The sequence below is a fragment of the Haliaeetus leucocephalus genome, unplaced genomic scaffold, assembly GCF_000737465.1.
Source record: "Haliaeetus leucocephalus isolate CR32 unplaced genomic scaffold, Haliaeetus_leucocephalus-4.0 Scaffold395, whole genome shotgun sequence".
Classification (NCBI taxonomy): domain Eukaryota; kingdom Metazoa; phylum Chordata; class Aves; order Accipitriformes; family Accipitridae; genus Haliaeetus; species Haliaeetus leucocephalus.
Window position 1 is genome coordinate 7,685,857 of NW_010972831.1, and position 25,231 is coordinate 7,711,087.

The 25,231-nt window shown below is 41.6% G+C and overlaps 1 protein-coding gene across 3 annotated transcripts in view; it reads right to left on the reverse strand.

The window, feature by feature from the left end:
* Window positions 1-25,231, reverse strand: part of ACACA (acetyl-CoA carboxylase alpha) — a 131,029-nt gene extending 105,798 nt beyond the window's left edge. The window contains exons 1-12 of one of the 3 annotated variants that reach the window (XM_010573811.1): window positions 25,187-25,231; window positions 22,939-23,191; window positions 8,620-8,752; window positions 7,835-7,973; window positions 7,496-7,605; window positions 6,960-7,041; window positions 5,718-5,816; window positions 5,015-5,121; window positions 4,153-4,263; window positions 3,438-3,647; window positions 2,717-2,887; window positions 287-448 (exon numbers count right to left, since the gene is read on the reverse strand). In XM_010573811.1, the coding sequence (XP_010572113.1) occupies window positions 287-448; window positions 2,717-2,887; window positions 3,438-3,647; window positions 4,153-4,263; window positions 5,015-5,121; window positions 5,718-5,816; window positions 6,960-7,041; window positions 7,496-7,605; window positions 7,835-7,973; window positions 8,620-8,752; window positions 22,939-23,165 (1,551 nt within the window). In that variant the 5' untranslated portion in view covers window positions 23,166-23,191; window positions 25,187-25,231. Of the gene's footprint in view, window positions 1-286; window positions 449-2,716; window positions 2,888-3,437; window positions 3,648-4,152; window positions 4,264-5,014; window positions 5,122-5,717; window positions 5,817-6,959; window positions 7,042-7,495; window positions 7,606-7,834; window positions 7,974-8,619; window positions 8,753-12,230; window positions 12,310-22,938; window positions 23,192-25,186 lie in introns of those variants that run through there. The other 2 variants (XM_010573810.1, XM_010573812.1) reach the window with 2 other exon arrangements.

Consider the following 25,231-nt stretch of genomic DNA (forward strand, 5'->3'; position numbering starts at 1 on the left):
CAGACAGACATTGCTATACATCCTAAAGAAAAAGTAAATAATCCAGAATTAGGGAAATAATTAGAGTTCTGAAGGGTAGAGCACCTCTTTGTGCTGCAACATCATATATACACAAATAAGTTCAGGCTGTGTCTAACCAGACTCTACAGAACCGTCAGCTAAGTGAGATAAAGGGAATAATCTTTTAAATTTGCTGCCAAAATTTTCAGCAGCAGGGATTGAACCTAGGTGTAGACCCTACAGTTATCAGAGTGTGATCAGGAACTACAGAATTTAAAATACTCACCTCATCAGGATTCTCACTGGTGATACGTGCAGCGATGACATGGCCACGTGGACAGGGGACATGGGCTGAATTCTCAAAATCAATAGATGCATCTCCCCATGGAGAAACACCATACATCACTCGGATATCCTTGATCCTGTGGAGGGGAATCCCCATGGCAATCTGCGGGGCGGGGAGGGAATTAAAAATAGAAACCACTAAGTTTCTCTCCTCACAGAGAGTACCTATTCCTTGAAGAATTAATTCTACAAATTCTCTGTAGAAGCTGATGCTGCAGTTCTAGTATAGCAAATATGCATGTCTATTTTCTGATGTGAGCCTTCTCCACGGACACGTCTGGGAACATTCGTATTTCTCAGGACAGCTGAGCTCAGTGTAATATCCACCTTAAGCCCTTCAGCCAGTATTTTCCATTCACTGATTAAAAGGCTCCAGAGAAAGCTGGCCAGTGCTAGGTCAGCTGAGGATGGGCATGCATTAGGCCTGTTAAAAATACACTAAGGTCCCAGTGAGACAGAAGGCCTCTAATTGGTTGTAGGAAACTGTGGAATTTTGCAATTACAAACTGCAGTGAGGGTAACCTACAGAACTGGCTGCTGGCTGTATCCTTACAGAGTAAAGTCCTATTTGTTCTGTTCATTAGCTGGGATTTTTTTTTAATTTCAGATGTCTATTAGCCAGACACCAACAGATGAAGGACCAAACTGGTTACAATATCAATGCACCATTCTGTGAAACTGTAACTAGCATCAGCAATATGAAGAACAGTGCCCAAACAATGAGGAAAGCATCTGACCAGTTACAAAACTCTCAATGCCTGGCAAATACAGACATAGAGCTACTGGAATCACCTGCTGAGAGAAGGCTCAGACCAAAGCCAAATAGCCTTCTCACAAAATGAAGACGATCCTGCTCCTAAGCAGCCTACAAGACATTACAGTTCAACTGTTTGTTTCCTCTACCATCTATCCAATAAACTTAAAAATGCAAACAGAAGGGAGAAGAAAGAAACTAGAAAGAAAGCAAGAGAGTAAGAATGGGAGGGCTAAGAAATAGAAGTAGAAAAGCACCTAGAGCTCCTAATGTGGTATAAGACAGAGAAGAGGGAAAGAGGACTGTGGCATTCATCCACTCGTGGAAAAGATGGGGGCTGAGAAGAGGAAGATAGCATGGCAATACACAGAGAGTTCAGTGGGGAAGCACAAGGGACAGGTGAGCCATGGCATATGCAATAAATGCTTTCTACAGGATCTGTGAAGGATTCCCTCATTACTTTGGAGATCAGCACAACAAAAAGCCTACTGGTTCATGTAAGCTGTAACTGTCACTCACTGTCATGACTTCCCCTTGAAAAAGCAAAAATCAAGACAAATTCTTGGTCACTTTGCCACATCTATTCAAGTACCTAATTATTAGGCACAAATCCTGTTTGTAGAAAGGCTAAAGAGCAAGGAGAGGTGCGATGAGCGAGGGGCTTAGAGAGGTGGAAACAATTGCTCTGGAAGTCAGGAACTACTCATCAAAATTAAAAAAAACCCAAGTCACTTTCCTGAACTTCAAACAACTGCTGAATTTGCTGAAAGATGAAAAATCCATTTGTCTGTTCTTTTTCCCCTCCTTTTGTCATTAGAAACTCTGGGAAGAGGCTGTTGTCCCTTGGAGGCAGAGTGGGCGATGCACTGCTCAAAACTGGCACAGCATTTGATCGCACTGCTAGCCTCAGAAGCCAACTCATTTCACAAAATAATTTCAGAGCTTAAAAGTTGAACGACTCATGGCTAAAGCTTGTTGAGACAGGCTTTTTTTTTTTTACACAGAATCTTTCCTTAAATCAGTTTTCCTACCTCTATGTTTTATTCCTCTACTGCTTCCCTTCACACTCCTTTCAGCTAAAGGTCCACCTGAGCAGTCCAGGAGAAACAACTAGAAAATAACCTCTCTTTGCTTTCCAAATCAGACAGAGCCAAATGGTAGAGCTATAACTTAGTGAAACAGTCATAACAGAAGGAATGCATAAATATTTTGGAATACTGAATGAAGCTTTTCTCCAGCCACAGAAGATAAATCCCAAGCTGAGAAAAGTACCAAAATGTGCCTTTGAGTTATTGGTTATTTTTGTTGAGGAGGAAACGTGGAGGAGTCATGTATCACCTATCTGCACATGAGGATATAAGCCATATTTGGTAGGACTCTCTAATACTTTCTTTATATTCTCTCCTCTATCAGTACCAAGATCTAGTCATCTGCATAATGTCAGTATGTGATCCAGTTTTAACACAGAACCCTGGCTGTGACTCAGACAAAGAGTCCGCCCCCCTGGTTTACTAAGGCTTCAGCAGAACAGGTTTTTCATGCTCAGGCCTCCAGCATACCACAGCTTGAGGACTTCGGAAAGCCTCCAGGAGCACAGGGCCTGGGCACCTGACTCACCTGGAGCTGCGCTGCCGGAAGATTAACATCAGCTACCATCTCTGTGCAGGGGTGCTCCACTTGTAGGCGGGGATTCAACTCCAGAAAGTAGAAACTGCCATCCTGGCTGTACAAGTATTCCACAGTACCCGCACTCACATATCCCACCATTTTGGCAAGCTTCACCGCACACTAGGATACAGGAAAAAAGAGTATTTGATTTCCAGGCACCATGCTCAGTTACCTATGCTCTGTTCATCCACCCCACCCACTTCAGACTTTTGCTGGCATTCTGAAACATGCAAAAGCTTGTAACAGGCCCGAGAATTCCTCAAAGAAAAGCACGTGGCACAGGAGTTTTGATTTCCAGCTTATTTCATTTACAATTTGCAGAAGGCAGAGTTTGAAGCAAATATTTATAATACTCAGCATTAGACAACTCATACAACTCCTGCAGATTGCTTTTAATATGACAATATACATTAAAAACAAATTTCCCTTCTATTTTTGGGGTGCATGCATTTTTGAAGGGAGCTCTACAGCTGTTCGTCAGGACATGGCGGACTCAGTCAGTTTTGGACATGTGCGTGGTTGCCCACACCAAGCAGTTTAAGACACGCAACCCTGTATTGCTCCTTTAAAAGATTCAACAATACAAAACTCTTGGCAATGTCAAAAAAAAAAAGTCCTGCCTGTTTCTGGAGTCTCACAAGGAAAAGAGAACTTGCAGATCCACTCTCACCTGTTCCATGTGCTCAAACACCACCGAAGTCGCAATAGAAGCAGGTGCTTCCTCAATAATCTTCTGGTGCCTGCGCTGCACAGAGCAATCCCGGCCAAAGAGAGAGATGGCATTGCCATACTGATCTGCCAGGATCTGCACCTCCAAGTGGCGGGACTGTTTGGCTAGTCTCATTACGAAGATTGGAGAGCCTGGGACTTCAGCTTGAACCTATAGCAGAAACAGCATATAAATAGGCAGATCATTTTTTGTAAACACCTGTCTTAGTCACAATCATCCCAAGTTAACTTTTTAAGCAAGGAACATCCATATTTCCCCCAGGCCACTTAAGGCTGAAAATACCCTGCGTTCACTTGTACATAATTACAGTGCCGTTTCCATTGCTCTCAGCTTTCCTAAATCACCCATAACTAAAGAAGGCTCATGTCCCTCAACATTTTTGAGTTACACTGCAGACACCCTCCATTACTTGGATTTATTCAGCATCTCCTATGATGTTTGGGCACTTGACAACTGTATTGGATATGCAGATATGTTGAAATCCTACCAACATACAGAGCAAAGAAAGCAGGAACTCATGATTCAAAGTAGCTAAACAGGCTCTGATCCATAATGCAGTCTTTTTCAGTTCTTTAACATTTCTTATACAGTGATCTCAGAATCGCCCGATCTGAACATTTAGAACAAGACAGCACAAATCAGTGGGAGAAGTTACCTGTCTAAATAGGTTGGGGAAGTCATCTGCATTGTTAACTTTCCTAATTCCTTTTCCTCCTCCTCCTTCAGAAGCCTTGATCATGACAGGGTAGCCAACCTCCTCAGCAGCCTGATCAAGATGGGCAGAAAAACATGGGTAAGTACAAAAAGGTAGCAGAATCAAGCTGACAAGATCATTATTTCCCTGTTGGTTTGTGTTCAAGCTTCCATGTCTGACTCTATTTAGCAACCAAAACATGAATGGGATAGAAACCAAATATTGCAGTTTGAGAGGGTGCCTGTAGCTGCAAAAATTAGCAGTGATTTTGTGACTACAGAGAACTTTAGCCTCTCAAAGTGATCACAGAATCTTTTGTCAGTGCTTCATGCTATTAAATTTACAAACTCACAGAAAAGCTTTTGTAGAATACAGAAAATCATTAAGCTGGGAAAAATCATATACTCCACCCCCTCTCTTCACAAAGGAAAACTCCCAAATCCTGTATTGTGCCAGGAATATTTCTTATTCTAGAAATCTTCTACAAAGAGAAACTTAACAAAAGATGAAATCAAGTGTGAGGTCACACGTCTTTATTAAAAGCACCTTCTTCCTGCATTAAAGAAAAACAAGAAGAGAGCCCTTAATGAAATACAACTTTGGTCCCATATTTTGTCTCTTTTTCCTAATTCTCACTTAATTCTGCAGGCTGGGCCCAAAGACGATATGTGAAAGATGACTTTCCCATTTCCAAGACTCAGTTCTGTGAGGCTGACAGCCTAGTTCTAGTCTGTACTCCCATTAAAAATAAATTAAACCTCTGGCTCTCTCCAGGTGTGCGTGCAGCAAGACCTCAAATACCTCCAAAATACTAGCCACCTACCCGCAGTCCATCATCTGCATCTTTCACGTAGCCTTTTTCATATAGTTCCCGAGGAACATTCAAGATACGCTTCTGAAGATCATTTTCCTGCCAGTCCACTCGAAGACCTGAAACATAAGCATTATCTTCTTATTCTCAGCTCATTCTGCTGCAAGGCTCAGTGTGAACTCACACGTCAGACACTGGTGAAACAAACAGCAGTCATAGTTTCACAAGGAACTTGTCTGGAAGCATTTAAAAAAGAGAATGCAGAATGTAAACAGACATTTCTGCTTTCTGGGGAGCAGATCTTTTCATCCAACAAATTATATCCTCCTTCATTTACCTTCTGCAATTCTGAAAAACAGGTTGTTATTTACAGTTTTTTGAAACTGCAGAGAGCTTCCATGGAAGCAGAGTATTGGCTGTGTGCCCCAAAACTACATGCTATATGTTAGAAAAGTAGAGACTGCAGAAATACCAGATACTACAGCTGTACTGTTAGACTAACAGCATGTTACACAACATGTAAATTTTGCCTGACATATCCATATATATCGTAGTCACTATGTCTAAGCCTCAGATAATACAAATTTGAAACCGTAAATAGATGGAACATCTCTCGGAACACCTTTTTGGGCACAGACACTTCTTAAAGATTAGATGTGTTGAAGAAAAAAAGATCAGAATGATCTTGATAAACACAGGGCAATTTCCTCCTTACCACTGCCACTCCAAGGAAGAGTTGGAATGCCAGCAGTCTGAGCCACTATTGAAGAAGCAATTTTATCTCCTAAGGCCCACATTGCTTGGCTTGGAGGACCTGTAAAGAGCAAAAACAATGCATGAGAGAGACACGAGATATGAGACATTAGGGAAATGTCCAGAAGTCTTATTTAGGTTCCATGTAAGAGGGATAAATAAACAGTTTTAGCAGGGTTGCTGCATGCCACATGTCAACTAGTATGAATCAACATTTCTGAACGGAAACAGAGAGCATTAGCTCTATCAGCCAGGAAACTAAAAGCAAACAGACTAGAGTACTTTTGACCAAGAAGGAGGAAAAGGCAATTGAAACTACAGCAGTGCAACCACAGACACATCATAATAGCTTGTTAAGTGCCCATCCTGTTAAAGAAGTCTTGGCACACTCAGCTTGCAAGCATCACTCTCTGCCCATGTGTCCTCAAGCTGGGTTTGCTCTCAAAGGGATGGTAGATACTAGTAACTGTACTAGTACTTAGGGGTGTGTATCACATGCTACTGGAATGCCCCGAATTCAGTGCCCCGATTTCACTTGAAATGTGGTTTGCACGGGAGTGTATGACTGGAAAGAGATGTAAACTGGAACTAAAATACAGCTTTTAAATCCTCTCCTCTTCAAAGGTCCGAAGTATTTCCATGGTTATGGCTCAACACACTACAGATAAAAAGATCTGCTAGAAGTCAGAACATGATACAACTAACCCCAGGCTAGGTTCAGACCATGACTTTTATCACGAGTCCATCTTTAGTTTTAAACACACATGTGTCCAAAACCTTATCCAATATTCAGATCCATGTGGTTCAGGAGATGAGGCTTACTACATCAAACATCTCCAGCACTTGGTTAACTACGCTGCTAACCAGCTGTTGAAACAATCTACTTTAACAGGAATCTCTTCTGATTTTGTATCTCACAATATTCAAGGATATGTTGGAGAACTTGCCACTTCTGCCATACAGGAACTATTTCCCAGCATGTGTCCAAACCTGATCTAGTTTCATTAACCTCGATGACTGGAAACAGACTAAACCGTTAGACAGCATAGTCTGTTGCTCTGACTACCGTAAAGAACACATCATCAGTCTTGCACTTGTAAACCATACCTCATGACTCTCTTTTAGACTCAGGATTTTCTATCTCACTAAACCTATCCGTCTTAAAATAAGGACTAGACATTAGGTCAGAAATATATAACCTCACCCATGAAAGCAATCCCATTTTTGTGGAGAAGTTCGGGTAGTTTAGGGTTCTCAGATGCATGGCCCCAGCCAGCCCATACAGCCTGCAGAAGAAAAATAACATAATTCACTCTGTTTTAGTAAAACAAGCAAGTGAGCAGAGATAGAAAGCATGCAGATACTTCAAGTCTTTCTTTTCCTCGTTGAAAACAGCCTCATAACATTCATAAGCCTGACCAGCCTCCTGAACTACACACTAGGTTTAGTTTAAAGGGCTTGCATCTTGCATCTTGTAGACAAGTCAAAGAAGCCTGCCGCAGCAAGCTGTTGAACTAAGCACAGGGAAGTGCAAAGGTGAAAGGAACCTTCTACCTCTTACAGATACTCATATTGGGAAATCCACTGCATTGTAATATGCATGGCCTTTTGGTGCTAGTATAGGTTTATAATTTCAACTTCTTTGACCTGTCTTTTTCCCCAGACAGAACTTGTTATTGAAGGAGAGAAGATTGCTTAGTGTTACCTCCTGTTTTGAAAACTATCTTTGACACTTCTCACCTGCACTGGAATCCGCTTAGCAATATCAAGAATGAGTTCCACATTTGCATAGTTGTTGTTGTTCGGTCCTCCTGGAACCGGGACATAGTGATCTGCCATTTTAATATACTCTGCAAACACAAAGAAAGTCTCATTTAGATTGCAAATCTAATAAATGGTACTTGGTCTAAAACTCCCTAAATCTGCAGGACTAGAAGTAGTTAATCTCCTCCCAGAAGAATGTGTTGCTTGACAGAATGCTACGTGATGCAGTAGACATACATTCAACTTCTTGCGTCCTTGTGGCCACACAGGTCTGTGCAAGAAGGCTGTGCACCTTCACTAGTCTTTACAACTCACCTGCATTTGCTTTCAGATCCTCAGGAGTCACCATGACAACAAATCTGATTGCCCGCTCATTTCGAAACATCTCATAGGACCAGCGCCGGATGGATCTCATGCATTTCACTGCTGCAATGCCATTATTTGCTATCAGGACCTGAGTATATTAGAAGCAGGGATGAAATAGAGTCTAAATAGCACAAAACACTAAACAATAATGAAAACATTTTTTTCTCTGCAGACTCTTTGTCCAATTTTGGGTCTGTGCAGTTTTGTTAGCCAGCATTCAATTCAGCAAGAACATTTAATGGTCCATCAGTCAATTTAGAAAACGGCTCTTGCTCAACCATAAAGATATTAATGTGTTATGCTTTGTTTGGATTAGAGAGCAGGACACATGAGAATAGGCATAATGAGTGGCTAAAAGTTTCAATACCTGAAAGGAAGAGACCTCATCCATTAAATGACTGTGTATTTTTAAATACATTTCTTAGTGTTTTTTCCAGTCTACTTTTGTTATATGTGTCTATAAATCCTTCTGTATCAGCAGAAGTGCTCTAGCTCACTCAGATTTTTTTTTTTCCTGTCACACTAAGCTAAAACAATGGGATGTTTATTTATCACATCTAAAATAAAATGGAAGCACAAGGATTACAGGCAGAAGTACAACTTTCAAGTACAGGAATATTAATATTTTGATATCTGCAATGTACAGCCTTACATAGAGAAAAGTCATAGAAGTCATAGCTCAAGAGAAGGCAACAAAATGCAATACGCTAAAGTCAAGAAGGTCAGTAACTTACCTTTTCAATAACTTTATTCCCTCCAAAACGAGTAACAAATTCTGCTGGAGAAGCCACAGTGAAATCCCGCTGCACGTCAACTTTCTTCCTGTCCCGGCCTTGCTTTACAAGGTGTAAACCAGACATACTGGGCCTAAGGAAATTTGTGGGAGACAGAAAAAAGCAACTTGGCAGTGCAGATGTACACAAATAGAAGATGTGTGAATAATTCGTAAAGTTCCCCTTGACCATATTCCCCACGGAGACAAGCAGAATCTCTCCTTGCCTCCAGACCACTACAGCCTGGTCCTCAGCTTTTACAGAGATGACTCTGTTTTTTAACTACCTTTCAGTTATCTCTCTGCAAAGACCAGGTCATCTGGAGAAATTCCAGTTATGCTAACATATAAATAGGTAAAAATATGTTCAGTGTATATTGCTGCCCAACACAGAACAACAATGCTCCACCACATTGCTTTCAATACATCTAGGAGAGCTGGAAAATGACAACAATGTTTTCCAGCTTCGGTAAAACAAGTCACTAAGATCAGACTCCATAAGGAAATCCTACTGGGGAACCACAGCAAATAAATCTCCAGGTGCAAATGAAAGACTCTGTGACTGGCTACTGAAAATAATTTTCCAAGAATTTTCCATCATCCAGTCTTTACTATCTTCCTCAAAAGTTCTGAGAGCTAGAGGACAAATTAATCACAATACTTCTACTGCAAATGGCGAAAGACAGTTTTGTGTCTTACAAGATCAGCTCTGTGCTCTGCCCCTGTCTTTCCGTGTGGGAATGGGACAGTTGCTTCCCTTTCTTATGCTTCAGATTCCACAGAAATAACACATGGATAAACCACCCTCTGCTTTTGCAAGCACTGCAGGATTTGATTTGCTAAAATTTACAAAGCTGAAATTGTGAGAAGAAACTCAATAGAAAAGCAAAGACCTACTCTTCACATTGTGTGTCTACCATAGTACAGCATGGCTGGGAAAGTAACAAGATACTTTTTATTTTATACCCTCTGAAGCTTTACCTCTCAGGTCACCCCACAGTTTACCCATATTTCTTACTGTATATAGTGTGCTTTTCTTAAGGGGTTCCTTTCCCACAAACACACTGAAGTCCTTACTCCTGCCACCATATAGGATTACAGAACCTTTCTGTAGGAAGAAGAGATGAATATTGGGAAGGTATTTAAAAAAAATACTCAATGCTTTGGCAAGACCCAACAGCAACCCAGGGGGTCAGTGCCATTGAAGCAGCCGTGTAACTGGCAGCATCTGTCCCCAGGAGCCACACGGGCCCCGCTGGCTGCCCTTCGGCCATGGAAAACCATCAGCAACCTCTGGCTTAATCAGCTGCCCAAGTGCTGCTGCCATTGAGCAACTCCACTGGGAAATGGGAAGAGACGCAGCAGAAAGCAACTGGAATTGCTGGGGGAGGGCACGAAGGGAAAACGAACCCAAGGACAAGCCAAACCACACACAGCATCTAGAGGTCTCCTTTTATAAACACAGCCACCAAGGTCGGGTAGCCTGAGAGCTGTACCTGTGAGGTTCACTGCCCCATGTGAGGTCTGGAGCATCCTGGCTTGAATAGCTGCTGTTAGAGGTGCTTGGGGACAGACTGAGAGGAAACACACAGATTGCCCTTCACGTTCCCTCATAAATACGTTATGGCCTATGAAGATTTACCCATCTGGAATGCAGACCCTCCTTAACTCTTCATCAGAAGCACAGTAACACCACAAACCAGTATTTTGACTAAAAACTTTGCTGATGAAAGAAGCCCTGAACAAACTGTAGCTAGTATCTGGTTTAAATCCAGATTCTTCTCTTACCCAGCTTTCCTATGAAGGATCTTGGTGCTAACACAGACTATGCTGTGCCTTGCAGTACACATTAAGAAAAAGGATCTTGACCCAGCACAACCTGTTCGAAAAGGTGCATGCCAAATCCTGGTATTACCAATCAAGAACTGTACTAGAATGAAAGGCAATCTTTCAGGCAAGGCAAGATCAGTACCCAGATCTGACCATAAAGATATGTTTATCTACCACGCATAGGATGGAGTGGACCCTTCCCTTCCTCTCCACCTTCACGCACACCATCCACTTTGGCTGTGACATCCTACTGTGGCACAACCCTGAATTTGTGAGGATTTCCAGAATAGCAAGTAAGTATATCTACAGCACTTGAAATTCAGACCCTGTGTTCTGTGTTAACACATCAGTCTTTCTCTTGCACATGCGAGATATTCTCGTGACAAATGGCCATGCTGGTGGTGAACTGAAGAACTTCAAGTTATAGTCTTGCAAATGTTGAGCTTAACTGGGAAGTAAAACTGTTCTAAGATAACCTGTCTAAGCACAGTGAAAGAGACTTTGAAGCAATCCATGAAGCCAAGAGTGGGAGAAGTAAAGATAACAGGAAAAACAAGATCAAAATGGTGATTTTAAAGCATGCTAAAAAACCAGATGCCTATCTCCCAGTGATCTTTTGGGACATATAAATGGCTGTACTAGGTCAGACCAAAGTACATCCAGTCTAGTAACTTGTCTCAAAGAATTGCTGCTAGCTGATATCCAGAGAAGGGCATAAAAACAAGTTAAGTGTACAGAGGTTCTTCCCCTGTGTACTTTCCCTTCTTCCAGGGAGCTGCACTTTCAGAGACAGACATTGTCATTCAACTTAAAACTCATCCCTATGAGCATGAGTTCACAAACTGCTCTGTGATAACCTCAGCCCAGGAATTCAAGGTCAGGAGCCAACAGGCAAGAAAAAGTGCAAAGGCCTAGTTAAGGTTGAATTTCTCCTAAATTTGTGTATTTAAAGAGGCTCAGAATCTATGCAATGGCAAGGAAGGAGCACAGTCCAACAAGTGAGACATGTTTTATTCATTGCAGGTTTATTGAGAGCAGCCTCAACAAAAATAGAAAAAAGATAAAAATCTTGGGGTCAGAATCTGTGAACATGTATGAATATGAACTATCCTGCCAGGCTGAAATTACTACACACATAAAGATACTGCTACAGATAAAATGTCAACAAAACCAGGTTCACCATTGAGAAAAATGCACAAACACTTGTTTATAAGCAAGTATAGTTCGGTTTAATTTGTGACAGTAAGCATACCAAGAACATTAAGTTTATTTACTAATAACCACAGGCTGTACATTATAATCAAAACAGGAAAGATTTTTTTTTTTTTTTTGCAAGGTAAGATGAGGTAGAAGTTGGGCAGCAAGGAAGAAAGAACGGTGAGCTCTAAACAAAACAGAGTAAATGCTGAGTTAGTAACAGTCATGCCTATTAATCACCAGGTTACAACTGCAGTGTTCTGTTACATAGGAACTTTCAAAATGCTCATCTATCCCTCAGAGTTTACAGAGGTTAGTAGTTGTGCAGAATCTCAAACTTTTTTAACACTGATTCCCCAGCTAAGATGTATTCTGGCATCTTTCTTACAGACTGCATGCACAGATACCTCACAGTAACTGGTGAGGTTTCAGAGGATACAATTAACATGGAAAAATATCAGTATGCATTCCCAGTACAGAGTGCCCAACTGCCTCAGTCCAAGACAGCTGCTGCTATGAGGAGACAATCATATCTGTAATTCTTACCTTTGCAGCATGTGATATCTCATTTCCTGACTCTGCTCTGCAGAATCCTCCATGCTGTCTCAGTGAAGGAATTAACAGATTTCAGGCTTCTTTATGACTCGCCTAGTGTAGCTGCTGCTATTTTTTTTTCAATACTGCAGCTCAAAACCCAGCAGGAGAAAGCTGCAAAGAGCCTCTTGCACTCATGCGGTTCTCCTTAAAGCAGTGGCACTTCCCAGACTGCTTCAATCTTTTAACCTTTGTCCCTTGCTTTCCACCCCTCCTCTCTCTCAGTCACTCTTCTGTGACGCAGCATGCACAGAGAGGGTAGCAGCTTCCCTCTTCTGCATTCAGAGGAAAGCAGCTGATCAGGAAAGAGAGAAAATTATCTACAGGTTACGTAATCAGGCTTAACACAGCACCGCCGCTGCAGCCCGCGCAATGCACAGTGGCTGTTCCGCAGCAATGGTCGGCCCCAGTTTGTGCTCCCACAAAGGGGATCACGCAAGGAAGTGCAGACTGCTGAGCTTCCCCACATGTTCCATCAGCATCCAGAGGAACCCTGCACCGCTGGCGGCACAACGGCAGGCGAGCACCTCTTCAGCAGCTAGCTTTGTGAGAGCAAAGGAGCAACTAACTCGAGGGGCCGATTTGCCTGAAGAATTCAATCAACATGTAGAATTTAATATCAGATTTTCAGTAGGGGTGGGGAGGTGACAAGGAAAGCATTTCCAGGGCTGCAGAGAAGAAAGTCAGAAGCACAGTTTGTACAGGCACACATTGCGCAGTGGTGATCCAGACATGAGACAACAGATTGCACTGGACATCAGCTTGGAAGCTGGGAGACCCTGGACAAGTCACTTAAGTTTTCTGTGCCTCTGTTTCTCCACCTATAAAATGGACATGATGCTATAAGAATAAATACCCTCACACGCAGAGTGCTACAGTACTGCAGGGTCCAATAACATCACTGGAGAAAGGAAGAATGTTTACTCAATATCGAGCACATGCAAAAACATAAATTGCAAATTTCAGGGTAGGGAAAGCATAAGCAAGGGCAATGACCGCAGCAATACAGTGATGTTCAAACCTGGACTGCAACTAGACACAGCAACTGGATTACATTTTAAAATTAGACAACATTTGGGTCTGTCCTGGTGTAGGGCCACATCCAGGAAGCACAGCTTTTATATGATGCACACACATTCCAAGAGGCTGAGCAAAAGCCCTATGCAATCACCGAGAAGGGGATCACTCAAAAAAAAAAAAAACCAACAAGTACCCAGAGGAAAGGTGTCACATTAACATGATGACAGTATGCAACCTTGAGCCCTGAAGGGCAAGGTGAGGTCACTGCAGGAGACAGGGAACTAAAAACAGTACAGGAGATACGAGCCATGACCAACAGCAAGTGCCATGTGTCTGATAGAGTGCAGGCAAACAATTCTGTGCAGATCCAATTTCTTCAAGCATTGTCAGCAGGAGGGTAAAGGGGACAGCGACACACTGTGGCAGTGAAGGCGGCAGTCACAGTGGAAATAAATCTTCACCAGACAACAGAGACAAGAGATACCAGGGAAGGAACAGAGTTTAAATGAACAAAAAACCCCCAACATTATATATCTACCTAATAACTAAATGCCTCTCTCACGTCAGCCTTTGTCTCCTCTTTGAAGAACTACTCAAACCACCCAACTGTGAAATACACCAGAAATTTCCCATTTAATTCATTTTAAAACAGAAGTATGTAAGAAAAAGCAACTTGTCTTGAAATATTTTCCAGCACTGGTTCTATCTTGAGAGGCCTCCTGCCACACCACTTACCCAGGTGTGGTACAGATCCCCACTCCCAGCCTGCCAAAGCGAACTCGGGGTCCCTGCCTCCCACACCCCAGCACGCATGACTCCGGCCGTAGAAGTCTGCTCTCCCAGGTTCTCCAGGCTCCTACTTCCCTTCGTCTCTGCAGGGAGGCTACCACAAACCCATTTCACCAGTTCCAAACAAGCCATCATAAGGGTAGAGAATCACGAACCTACAGACTCCGCTTGATAAAATCTGTGTCACTTGCTCTTCTGATCATCACTACATAAGACCAGGAAAACCCAAATGACATTCAGAGACTCTACTGGATATGTATTTCATGTAGAAAATGGTATATTCCATCATTTTCAAAATAAAACAATTGCATAATCTATGGTTCCATTAGATTTCCTTAGTATTTGATTCTGATTCAAGATTAAAATTTATACACAGTACAACTGAAATTTTATTTTTCAGGTTCTGTGAAAACAGCTTCCCAAATACTTGCCTGTGCTCCAAAAAAACCCACCCACAGCCCCCAATCCAACCAGTTTCTGACCATTGTAGCTGCAAGGAAACAAATCCTACATTTGTACACACAGCTCAATGGTAGAGGAGCAGCTTCAGCGTTGGTTAAGTTATTCATCGTGCCTTCTACCAGCTGAATTCACTGCTATGAAATCAATGGACACGATCTGCTGCAACATCCCTACAAAAATAAGCCACACAAGGATGTGTCGTTCTGATACAATACTTACCATCAAACACACACACACACTCTACAAAGCTCATTTCCTAAACAGAATACTACTCAGAACCCAAATGGCAAACATCATATGAAAACCATCCCCCTATTTAGACCCTAGGCCTGCTGTTAAGACAAAAGGAAAGCCTGCGCGGTTCTCTTCTGTTCTAGCCTCCAAGAAAAAAAGCATTCATTACAGACACATACCTGACGCACATCGCAGCTAGGAGCCTGCATTGATCCCAGCACTGTAACATGCCAAGTGCTATCAGTGACGTAGCAGTTTATTCCAAAGGCAGTGATGCATTAGCTGGCTTGTTTGAAAGGCAGCCTTAAGGAGACTGCAGCACATACACACACACACCCCCCGAGAAAGGATTCCCCCCCCGCCTCCGGATTTGGCCTGTAAAGGGTGTGAAGGGAAGGCAGCTCTCATCATCAATTTGGGCTTTATGTTTTGTAAATATGTAAACGCTGATGTGAACATGTATCTGATCTGGTGATAAGACTCAAGCCAGTTGAAGCATCTGTAAGATCTGCTCCAGTTTTAGATCTGCCCTTGCAACCTATTTCACAAAAAGCCAGAGAGAAAGAGCAAGCATATATGTAGTCCAGCAAGCCACGCAGAATTCTGCAGCTGGAGTAAATGGTTCACTATGTCTTGGGTAAGAGGCACTGGGAGGCAGCAATCTGGACTTATTCAAAGACAGTTTTTGCCTGCGATTTTAAAGAGACAGAACAGTTGGCTTGAATACAGACACTGCCGGAAATCAGTGCTTCAACCTATAAATCAAAAAAAAAAAAGAAACTCGACTCAGCTCTGACAAAGGATTGAGCCTAAGGATTTCAGGAAATTAAACAAAGGATGCAGGATAAAAAACAAAAACAGCACTCTCCCTACTCCCTGGCTAAATAACTTCACTGCCATGCTAATACAGATTTTGAACAGCCATCAAGGCAGGCGTTTAGCCTAAAGCAGTAACTTTGGTTCCAGAACTACAGAGCCCAAACTGGCACGAGCTGCTAGGATTCCTCTCAAATAAACAAGTACCAACAGCCGCAATGTATGCAGATTTTAAGTGCTGAGACACTTGTTTGTCAGGTATTTTCTTTTCCTAAACCACTTATCTGGCTTTTTATCTGCCATGCTGTATGCATTTTAAACTGGGCCATACGCACAAGATGCACACACCAAATCACTGGTGTTCCTTGCAAGTTCCAAAGTAACATCACAGCTGTTATCATGGGGGGGAACCTGATGATTTAAAGATCACTGAGCTCCTCCGGATCACACCCTCTTATGTACTATGAACAAAACCACTTCACTCCTGAGGCTCTTCAACATACCCCATTCCCTCTGACTGTTCCTTCCAAGGTATTCTGCGCTCAACTTTATGACTTTCATGCTCAACAAACCTCTAGCCTCCTGCACGCTGCAAGCCCCTTCCTTTTCCTTCAAATTTATCTTTCAGAACCCATTTCTCCATCATGCCCTTCCCACTTAGATCCATGGCACCGAATTTTCACCCCTCAAAAATACCCAGTAAATCTAAATGTCAATCCAAATAAATAGCCAAATTAAAATCAAATTGATATCCGTACTCCAGTTCCTAAAATCACAAAGTACTGAAAGATCTTTACTTTTACATCCTCATTAAGTACAAAATTTCACATGTTCCTGGAGCAACAGCCTAATGCTCTCCAGGTCAAGCCCTGCCACCAAGACAAAAGTTCATAACAACAACAGTAATACAGTTCTGCAACTGAGAAGAGAGCAGAATTGAAGTCTTTGGCAAGGAGCCTGCCAGTGCTTTTTGACAAAGTTCAACTGTTGAACTGATCTATCTGCATGAATGAGAGAATCCAAGTTTTTTAACAACCAGAATTAAAGGGGTAGGTGAGGGAGTTTTACATACAATTTATCACTGAAAGAGGTTTTGCCTAGCATAAGAGAATCCTGTACAGAAAGATGGTGCAAGCCCATTTCAGCTACTAGTCTTAGAGTTATGATACAGAGTCAAGAGATCCAAGTTATTCCCTAGCCTGGAGATTCTTTGCCTTCCCTACCTACAACAGGTTTAATGACACTTCCTCTTTTCCCAGATTTGTTGCAAGCCTACATTCATTGACAGCTTCTCCTGCAGCCACTGAAAAGACAAACACTAGGCTGTGAGGGGATTCTTCAAAAGCACTTGTTTTTGAATGCCTTTGCCACATGTCCCAATCTGGGTGAAAAGCGAGGGCACTTGGCAAAATACAGGAGGGGGCCCTAAAGTTTTCTGATAGGGACAAAAATATACTTTGTTATCTTTTCAGTTAAAAATATCAGATAAGTAAGGAAGTAGGAGACACTGTCACCCCTGTGATACCTCAGCCAGCTAATCTTTGCAAAATCTCCCTAGAAATTCCTGACTTTAGAGATGAAGTTTCCTGTTAACTGAGGTCAAAGGGAGTAAAAGATCTGTTACACTAAAATAAGATTGCTACTTTTGAGAGGTATGCAGACGAAAGGTCCTTTAAAGTGTATTTGTTCACTGAACAGTAGCTTCCAGAGAAGAAAAAAGTTATAATTCACAGGTTATCAGCATAACCAGAAACAACTACGAATCCAAAACACCGTACAAGCTTCTCCTTTTTCAACAGATACAGGAGGAAATTCAACTTTTCACTCCAGGTGGATGAAGTTCAAAACATAAATCACAACATCACTCACTGGCAGTACTGGCAACAAAAAGGAACTAAATCCTCTGTTTTGGCAGGGGTTCCTTGAAGATGCATAGCTTTATTTCAGTAACTTGCAGAAATATGCAACATTATCACACTCCCCTATCTGCCGAGCCAACAGCAATTGATCACATGCAAAGGAAAATGTCTCAGGAAGCAGCATGCAATTCCAGTTTCATTAACGGCCTTCTGGTCCCTCAGATGCAAACCCATGCAAGTCACCCTCCACAAAAACCTCAGCAGCACCATGGCAACTGATAGCACAGACAGCAGAGCAAGAGGAGGAGCCTTCAACTCCAGCAGCGGCCCCACAGCCAGGATGATGCAGAAAGCCTGCAACGGGAAGGAATCAGTTCAGCAAAGGAGAAATCCTTTTTGATGCAGCTGGACCAGCCTCGGATGTGGCACTGAAAGCATCAGCCTTGCAGACACTAAAGCATACTTGTACTTCTATGCACCCATTTGTGCATAAAATTACAGTGGCACTTATAATTTTACAAAATCAATGCTCTATAGTGTAAACTCCTAACCACAAACAGTTGGACTGGAACGGAATTTTTTTAAATTCAGAACAAGCTCAAAAGGATCCTTTATTACTTTTAGTACTCTGTGCAATCACTCCACGACTGGTTTCTAAGCAGGCACCCTGTCCCAGTGCCAGGCTGGGTGTACTCAACACACTACTGTCCAGTCTAGAATTGAGGCATTCTTCCAAAATTACTTTAATAGATGATTAGTTCTTCTTAAGCATCTCAATAATTTATTGAGACTATTTACTGAGAAGTCCAAATAGTGTTAGGTGCTCAGTGCTAAAGTCTCTGTGGGCTTAATGTCAGGAGCAACAGCTGAGCTACTTCCAAAAATTTGGCTTTCAGCTGATGCAAGTGGATTGTCAGGTGACCTTGTACACCCATTTCATTGCTTATGAAACCAGAGCCCTGATGTATAAATACAAGAAGACATGCAGGATTTATTCTATTTTAAACAAGAATTTGATACAAGATACCATCTTTGAAGCTAGGAATTAAATTTAGCAATAGTCAAGAACAATTTTTTAAACAAAACAAACAGACCCAAAGTACTTTCCAAGTGGCATTTATAGAGAAGTAACTTAACCTACCCCTAAAACTTCAGAAAGGAGCATAGCAACTGTCTAACAGCTCACTACACTACAAGCAAAAACTGTATCCCAACAGGACTACTGCCTTCATTTGGAAGTGGTGATGGAAATTTCTGAACTCAAAGACAACACAATTATGCCTGGAAGCAAAAAGTTTAAGAAAAAATGGTATGCATGGTTTTATTATCTAAAGGTGCAAAATGCAACAAAGAGTAAATTTTGTTGATGTACACTGTACACAAGTAGAGCATTTTCTTCACAGACACTTCTTTTCAATGTTAGATGCTATAACTAACAGAGAAAGGCGGGCATTTACATGATTTTTATTACTGATACTCTTTAAATAAACCAGAACTACAAGCAAGAAAAGAATCAGAACATTTTAATCACCACGGTTACTCTTCCAACACACAATTTCTGTTAAGCACTGATGTTCCACACACCAATTTAAAGTTCATTATCAGAGTATGGCTTTCTCAATCCTATGTAGTAGCAGCCAACTGGCACAATCAAAGGTCTTCATAGATCTCTAGAGGTATGGAAGCCTCTATTGTACAACCTGTCCCAGCAAGACTGTCTTTAGCAACAGCATAAACACTTAACAAGATCAATAAGGTGATAGATGGAACAACATGGCACACACACACACTCCGCATGCTCCAGTGAAGAAACATGAGTTGGCATACGGACTACCCATAGCTGGGTCAGGATATATCGATCAGACATCACAACCCCGTCAGATGATAAGGCTCTCAGCAATGTTTTCCAGCTCAGGCAGGAGACCTACAGACCTCAGGTACTGAACATATGCCAAACAGTCTACTGAAACATCTGTGCTTCAGGAACTGGCAACGTGATGTCACTTTGCTCTTACGTCTAAGAGCAAGAAAGAAGCAGCAATGCCTGTTACTACAGGAAAGAGGCTTTTGGATGACCAGATTTGATGCGAGGCATAACTGCCATGAGACTCCCATCGTGGCATCAGAGGCTCAAGCATCCTTCACAAAGATAGTTAATGTGGCCTCTACTAGAATGAGCTTGTTTGCTATGAAATAGCACAAACAGGACAGTTTATGAGAGCTGATGACCAAGGAAGAGCATTTCTAGTTATCAAAGGCATTTTAATATTGACACAGTGCTCCTCAGAGGGGTGAAAATTTGCTTGGGATGTCAAGATAAGGGCTGGAACAGCTGTTGCACAAAAGCCACAAACAATCACTGGCGCTGAATATTATAGGATGGATTAGACAGTCTTACAGTCAACCTCCACAAAGCAACAAAATGGAGTTTAGAGGAGAAAGAAAGCTGTACTGTCTGAACTTCAGTGACCTAGAGTATGAGAGGAAAAAACAACTTGATTAGATGGCTGACAACACTACTTTCTAGCTCTCCTGTGCTGTAAGAAGAAATCTCTTTTCTCTAGCTATCAGAGCAACTGACTTACTACCTGACAGGCTCTATGAAGAAGTAAAAGGATAGTTCAGGTACAGTCACAAACCCTTTTTCAGATGACTAAATTCTGGATTTTAGACATAATTGTTCCCTGAGAAGGACTTCTCTGCAGCAAAGCCCCTCACCTCAAATACAAGCTTATCTCTAGCTTTAGCTGACCAAAATTTCCTGTGTGAAACTAACCGGCAAATGGAAAGATTTTTGGCAACTTCTTCAAAAAGATATGCTCCCTTGGACCTGGTCCTTGTTTGACCCATTAGTCAAACCGTACAGAACTCCCCATGAATTTATCTTTGTCACTTCAGAAAGTGTTGTACCTTTGTAACTACCAAGAGGAAGCTGGAAGCAAGAATACCTGTGTTTCATTAATTCACTGTCACAGAGTGACTTCAGGCAAGTTGTTGAACTTGTCTTTGTCTCAGTTTCTCCATCTGTAAACATTATTTGGAAATCTTTTGATGAAAGAGACTACCATCCTTGAAAACTGTTTCAATTCATCTTACTTTATCTTAGAAAAACAGCCTATAATGCTGTAACTTTTTTTATTTGAATTGGCATTTCTCTCCAATTTAACTGAAAGTCAAGTACCCTCAAAAGAGAGTGCCAAAGTAAGCAAGTTACAACAGAGGTGCTCAAGGTTGCACACCTATTGCATTTTAGCTCTCTGATGCCAGGCAGTGTCCTAGAAGTTGCTTGATTTTCTTGCTCTCCTATTGTCTTTTCCACACTAACAGTTGTGTGTTCATCCAGTTTCTTCTGTTCCTAAAATATATATAGTTACAGGGCTAGATCTTTTCCTGCTTCAAACTTACCTTTTGTGCTGCCAAAGTATTACAGCTGGCAGTCTTTGGAACAGTAATCTCCTTTAAATTTGCTTTAAGATTTTGTAACTGTTATATTAGCACCAGCTGGCTAAACATATCCATCAGTATGACCATAACAACTCTGTAAAGTATGGACTACTATCCCCCTTGTGCCCTAACCCAAAGAGTCTGCTACTATTTATTTTCAGAGAATGTCTCCCTAAATTGGGAAGGGAACCACCAATAAAAGGACAGATGAAAAATCCTCAATCTGTGCAAGCAAAGAAACCAGCAAAACAGAAGATCAAGCTAAAAGGATTAGCTGGTCATATAAATATCTACTACTGGTCTTCAAAAGCAACAAAGTAAAGGTAGTGAGGGATTGTTCAGTAAAAACAATAGTGGGATTCAGACTGTCCTGTATGTTCCTGGAATGGGATGACACCTTTTAAAAAGGCAGGCAGAAAGAGCAGCTTAAGAGGAAGCTCTTCTAGATTTGGTTCTGACCACTGGGAGGATCTGCTGGGAGAACTAGTGGCTGAAAGGCACCAGAACAGTCACAAACCTATTTGTAAGGAACTAGCAGACAAAAAGGTAGGAAGTTACATCCAGCTGGAAGATGTCAAGGACAAATCTTTCCTAAACAAAAATGCATTTCCTTCCTTACATGCTAAAAAGGTTTGCAAACAGGGGACTGTCAATTGCTGCAGTAAATTTGGATGTTAGGAAGATTTTTAACACTGTCCAAAATTACGTTTTCATAAATAGAACAAGTATATGTTAAACAACTGCAAGGTACTCGGAAATTCAGGCAATGGTGAACAACTGTTCTGTTAAACTGGAAGGATGTAAGAAGTGAAGCTTTGGTAAGGATCCATTCCAACACCAAAACTGGTTAACATTTTCTTTTTTAATTTATCAGTTATGAGCTTACCATCAAACTAGGAATGACTGAAAATACTTCCGAATCAAGAATCTATTTCTAAAGGAATTTGACGAGGTGAGAAAATAACCTGAAATGAGCTGCTGCAATTCAGTAGTGACAAGTGCAAATATTACACCTAGTAAAAGATAACTTTATCAATATTCAGTGTGGTGACTGTTCATGGACTGCTGCTCCTCATGTACAATACCTCCTCACTCTACCCAGCACTGAGAAGGCCTCACGTACAGTCCTGTGTACAGGCCTGGGCACCAGACCTCTTGGAATGTGGGAAACAAATGAAGGGGACATAGAAGAGTGAAAAAAGACTGATCAGACACCGAGGAACTATGATCTGTACACACACTGAAAAGTATAAGATACCTAGCCTACAACAGAGAAATCCCATGGGCACATCCCGCTAGTGGTATGCAAATCAGCAACACCATAAAAATAAAGGGGCCTTTTGACAAGGAAACATTAACACCACAATCTCAAAAGCCCAACTTCATAGCTCATTTGAGCCACAAAGAATTAGGAGTGAAGCAGCCCTTCCACCAGCCGTGAGACCATCATCTTCCTGAGCTGCAAGTCTTGGCTTATCACCACTCCGCAGGACACCAACCTTTTCTTTAACTATCAACAAAATTTTCTCTATCCAAAACAAAAAAACATTCCAAGTGATACGGAGTTATTATCTTACCCAGGGGTCCTTCCAATTCTTTGGCTACATATAAAGCAGCAAATTCCATACAAGACAAAATAAGCAAATAACGTCCTTGTTCTCAACAAACACGGCCCATCTAAAACACACACAAGTGAAAACTTTGAAGATCTCCGTCAGCACATATCAATTTTCTGAAAGCCGGGACAAGAGACAGGCAGTATAAGCAAGCCCACCACAACACTCAACAACTGAGATGTCTGAAAGGTGCTTAAGGAATTTAGGCACAGATATTTCATTAAAACCAATAGAAAACAGAAGGTTTTGATACAGATAAACATACAAGAGGTCATTTTGAAACAGAATGCTGGAAGATGTCTTGGCACAACTAAAACATTTGAGGCCAAACCTGGATATAAAGTTGAACCTTTGTGTTATCTTTGGAATAGATGGGGTAAGATGACCGAAGACTGAATCTGAGTACTATTTTATCCCTACCTCATATGGCTTGCCAGGCCATCTTGAGCATTAGAAAGTCCTAGATCAGAAAGGGAATCCGAGCAGACAGATACAGGCGACAAAGACCTCTCTTTCTCCTCTAGCAGATCAAGTTTCACCAAGGAGCTTGTCTCATCTTCTGAGTTATCCTCTGACACAGAGCCAATAATAAAGCGAGAGTGAGGGTTCATCTCCAGGGATTTAGTGGGTTGGGAAGACTCTTCCATGGCTCCTACAAATTGGGCTCTCAGCACTGTAAGGGGCAAAAGAAAGCAAAAAAACAATACCTGAGGTTAATACCTGCTATTGCAGAACAAAGAAGAGGACAAAGGAAGGTTCACTTCTGATAGGAAATGCAATGTTAAAACACCATAGCTGAACCCAGATAGGAGTCCAGGATCAAGAATAGTTACTTCTGCTATAATCATTGACTTTTCTGTTTGCAAAAGGACTGTAAGGTCAAAGCAGCTGGTCGTTCTGATCTGTTGCAGAACCTGCTAGTTTAGACAAAGCTGCAGTAGGTACTTAAAGGAAAAAAAACAAAAAAAATCACATACAAATGCATGACTAGAAATCCAAAATTTTTATTTTACTATTATTCTTTGGTTAGATAATTATTGGTGACATTTAAAACCTGACTAGACATGGTCCTTGGCAACCTGCTCTAGATGATCCTGCTTAAGCAGGGGGTTAGACTAGATGATCTCCAGAGGCCCTTCCAATCTCAGCCATTCTGTGATTCTGGGATTAAAAATTTCTATTTCAACAGCATCTGAACACTGGGACTCATTGTGCTAGGTACTGCACATAGCATTATTTATGGCTATTCAAATGATGGATTTGATTGGTCAAAAACACCCTTTTCCCAGCCCTTGCCAGGTGCAAGACACGTTATCTCTTATATTTTTTCAGAAGACTTCATGTTTCTTAGGATTCTTCTAGGAATCTGAGCTGATCTACCAAACACTGGGGAGCAGATACAGCATACTGGCCAGCAGCCTGCCAGCCACGTGGGGCTATGCAAGACCTCAGATCTGTTCAGCACATGAGGCCACCTCCAATTTTGGGGCAACAGCAGACACTTGGGCAAGAGAAAAAGAATGGGCTGAACATACAGTTTGCTTCCCTAAAACATAATCTCAGCTTCCTACGCCAAGAGCTCAAACACATCTCAATCCAGAATTGCTACCTTTGGCCTTAATGGCACGAAAAGTTTCAACTGAGGCAAAGTGAGTAATTTTCAAGTTTTCACTTAAAGAAGCATCCACAGACTCTGGAACAACTATAGGATTAACTGAATATCTTATAAAAAAACGATTCTCTAGGAGTTCTCAATACACATAACAGGTATAACATCAGCAGCAATTAATTTTAAGCTTCTTCCACATACTGTTGTGCCATCTGCTTTATCCTTAACCTGAAAAGATCAAGCTTTAGGAAGACTTCAATCTTCAAAGCTCATTCAAGTCTGAGGGTAAGTCACCACCAGGATGACTTTAACAAATCTGACAACCCACCAATGTAAAAGGGAACAGTCTCACTCCATTCATACCTACCTCTTCCCTTCTCTACCCCAGCTGTGTGTTCACATTGCCTACTACCCACCAGCTCTGGTGCTTTCCAGACCCCTCTCTGATCTGATTCAACAAAATCATCAGAACCATAACCAACAAAACAAGGTAATTTCCTGCAAGGTTAGCAAGTGGAATTGGAGCAACAAAGGGAGCAGATGGGAAGATAACTGGTAAGGAATGATGGGGACAGAAGTAAAACCTTCCCTTTTTGGCAGCAGTGAGCAGTCAGACTGGCTCAGCCATCTTCCGTAACTTCACCCTGACTTTAACCTCTTGGTCCCAGATCATCCATGTCAATTAGGGGACAGTATCTGCTTTATGGTAATATACTGAAACTTAGCAGCATGACTTAATAATTGTCAGAGGAAAACACAGAAGTTCAGGTCTCCATTTTCCATTAAAAAGATCGTTACATAGAGAAGAATCTCTTAATACAGGGAACTCTGAGTATCAAAAATTCGGCGTTGTTCCAACAGGGAATGAATGCATTTTCTTCAAAATTAAAAAAAGTAATAATTACAACTGAGGAAACAAAGGAGCACCTCACAGCACAAAGACAGGTGGGATGGGGAATAAACATTTGATACGACCTGCTCTGCCTGACTTTGATGCACTTACATGATAACAACACACAGCGGGAAATCACATCATTATAAAATTAGGAATGCACTAACCTCTTGTTATTCTTGCAACCTGAGCAGTTATCCACTTCCAAAATG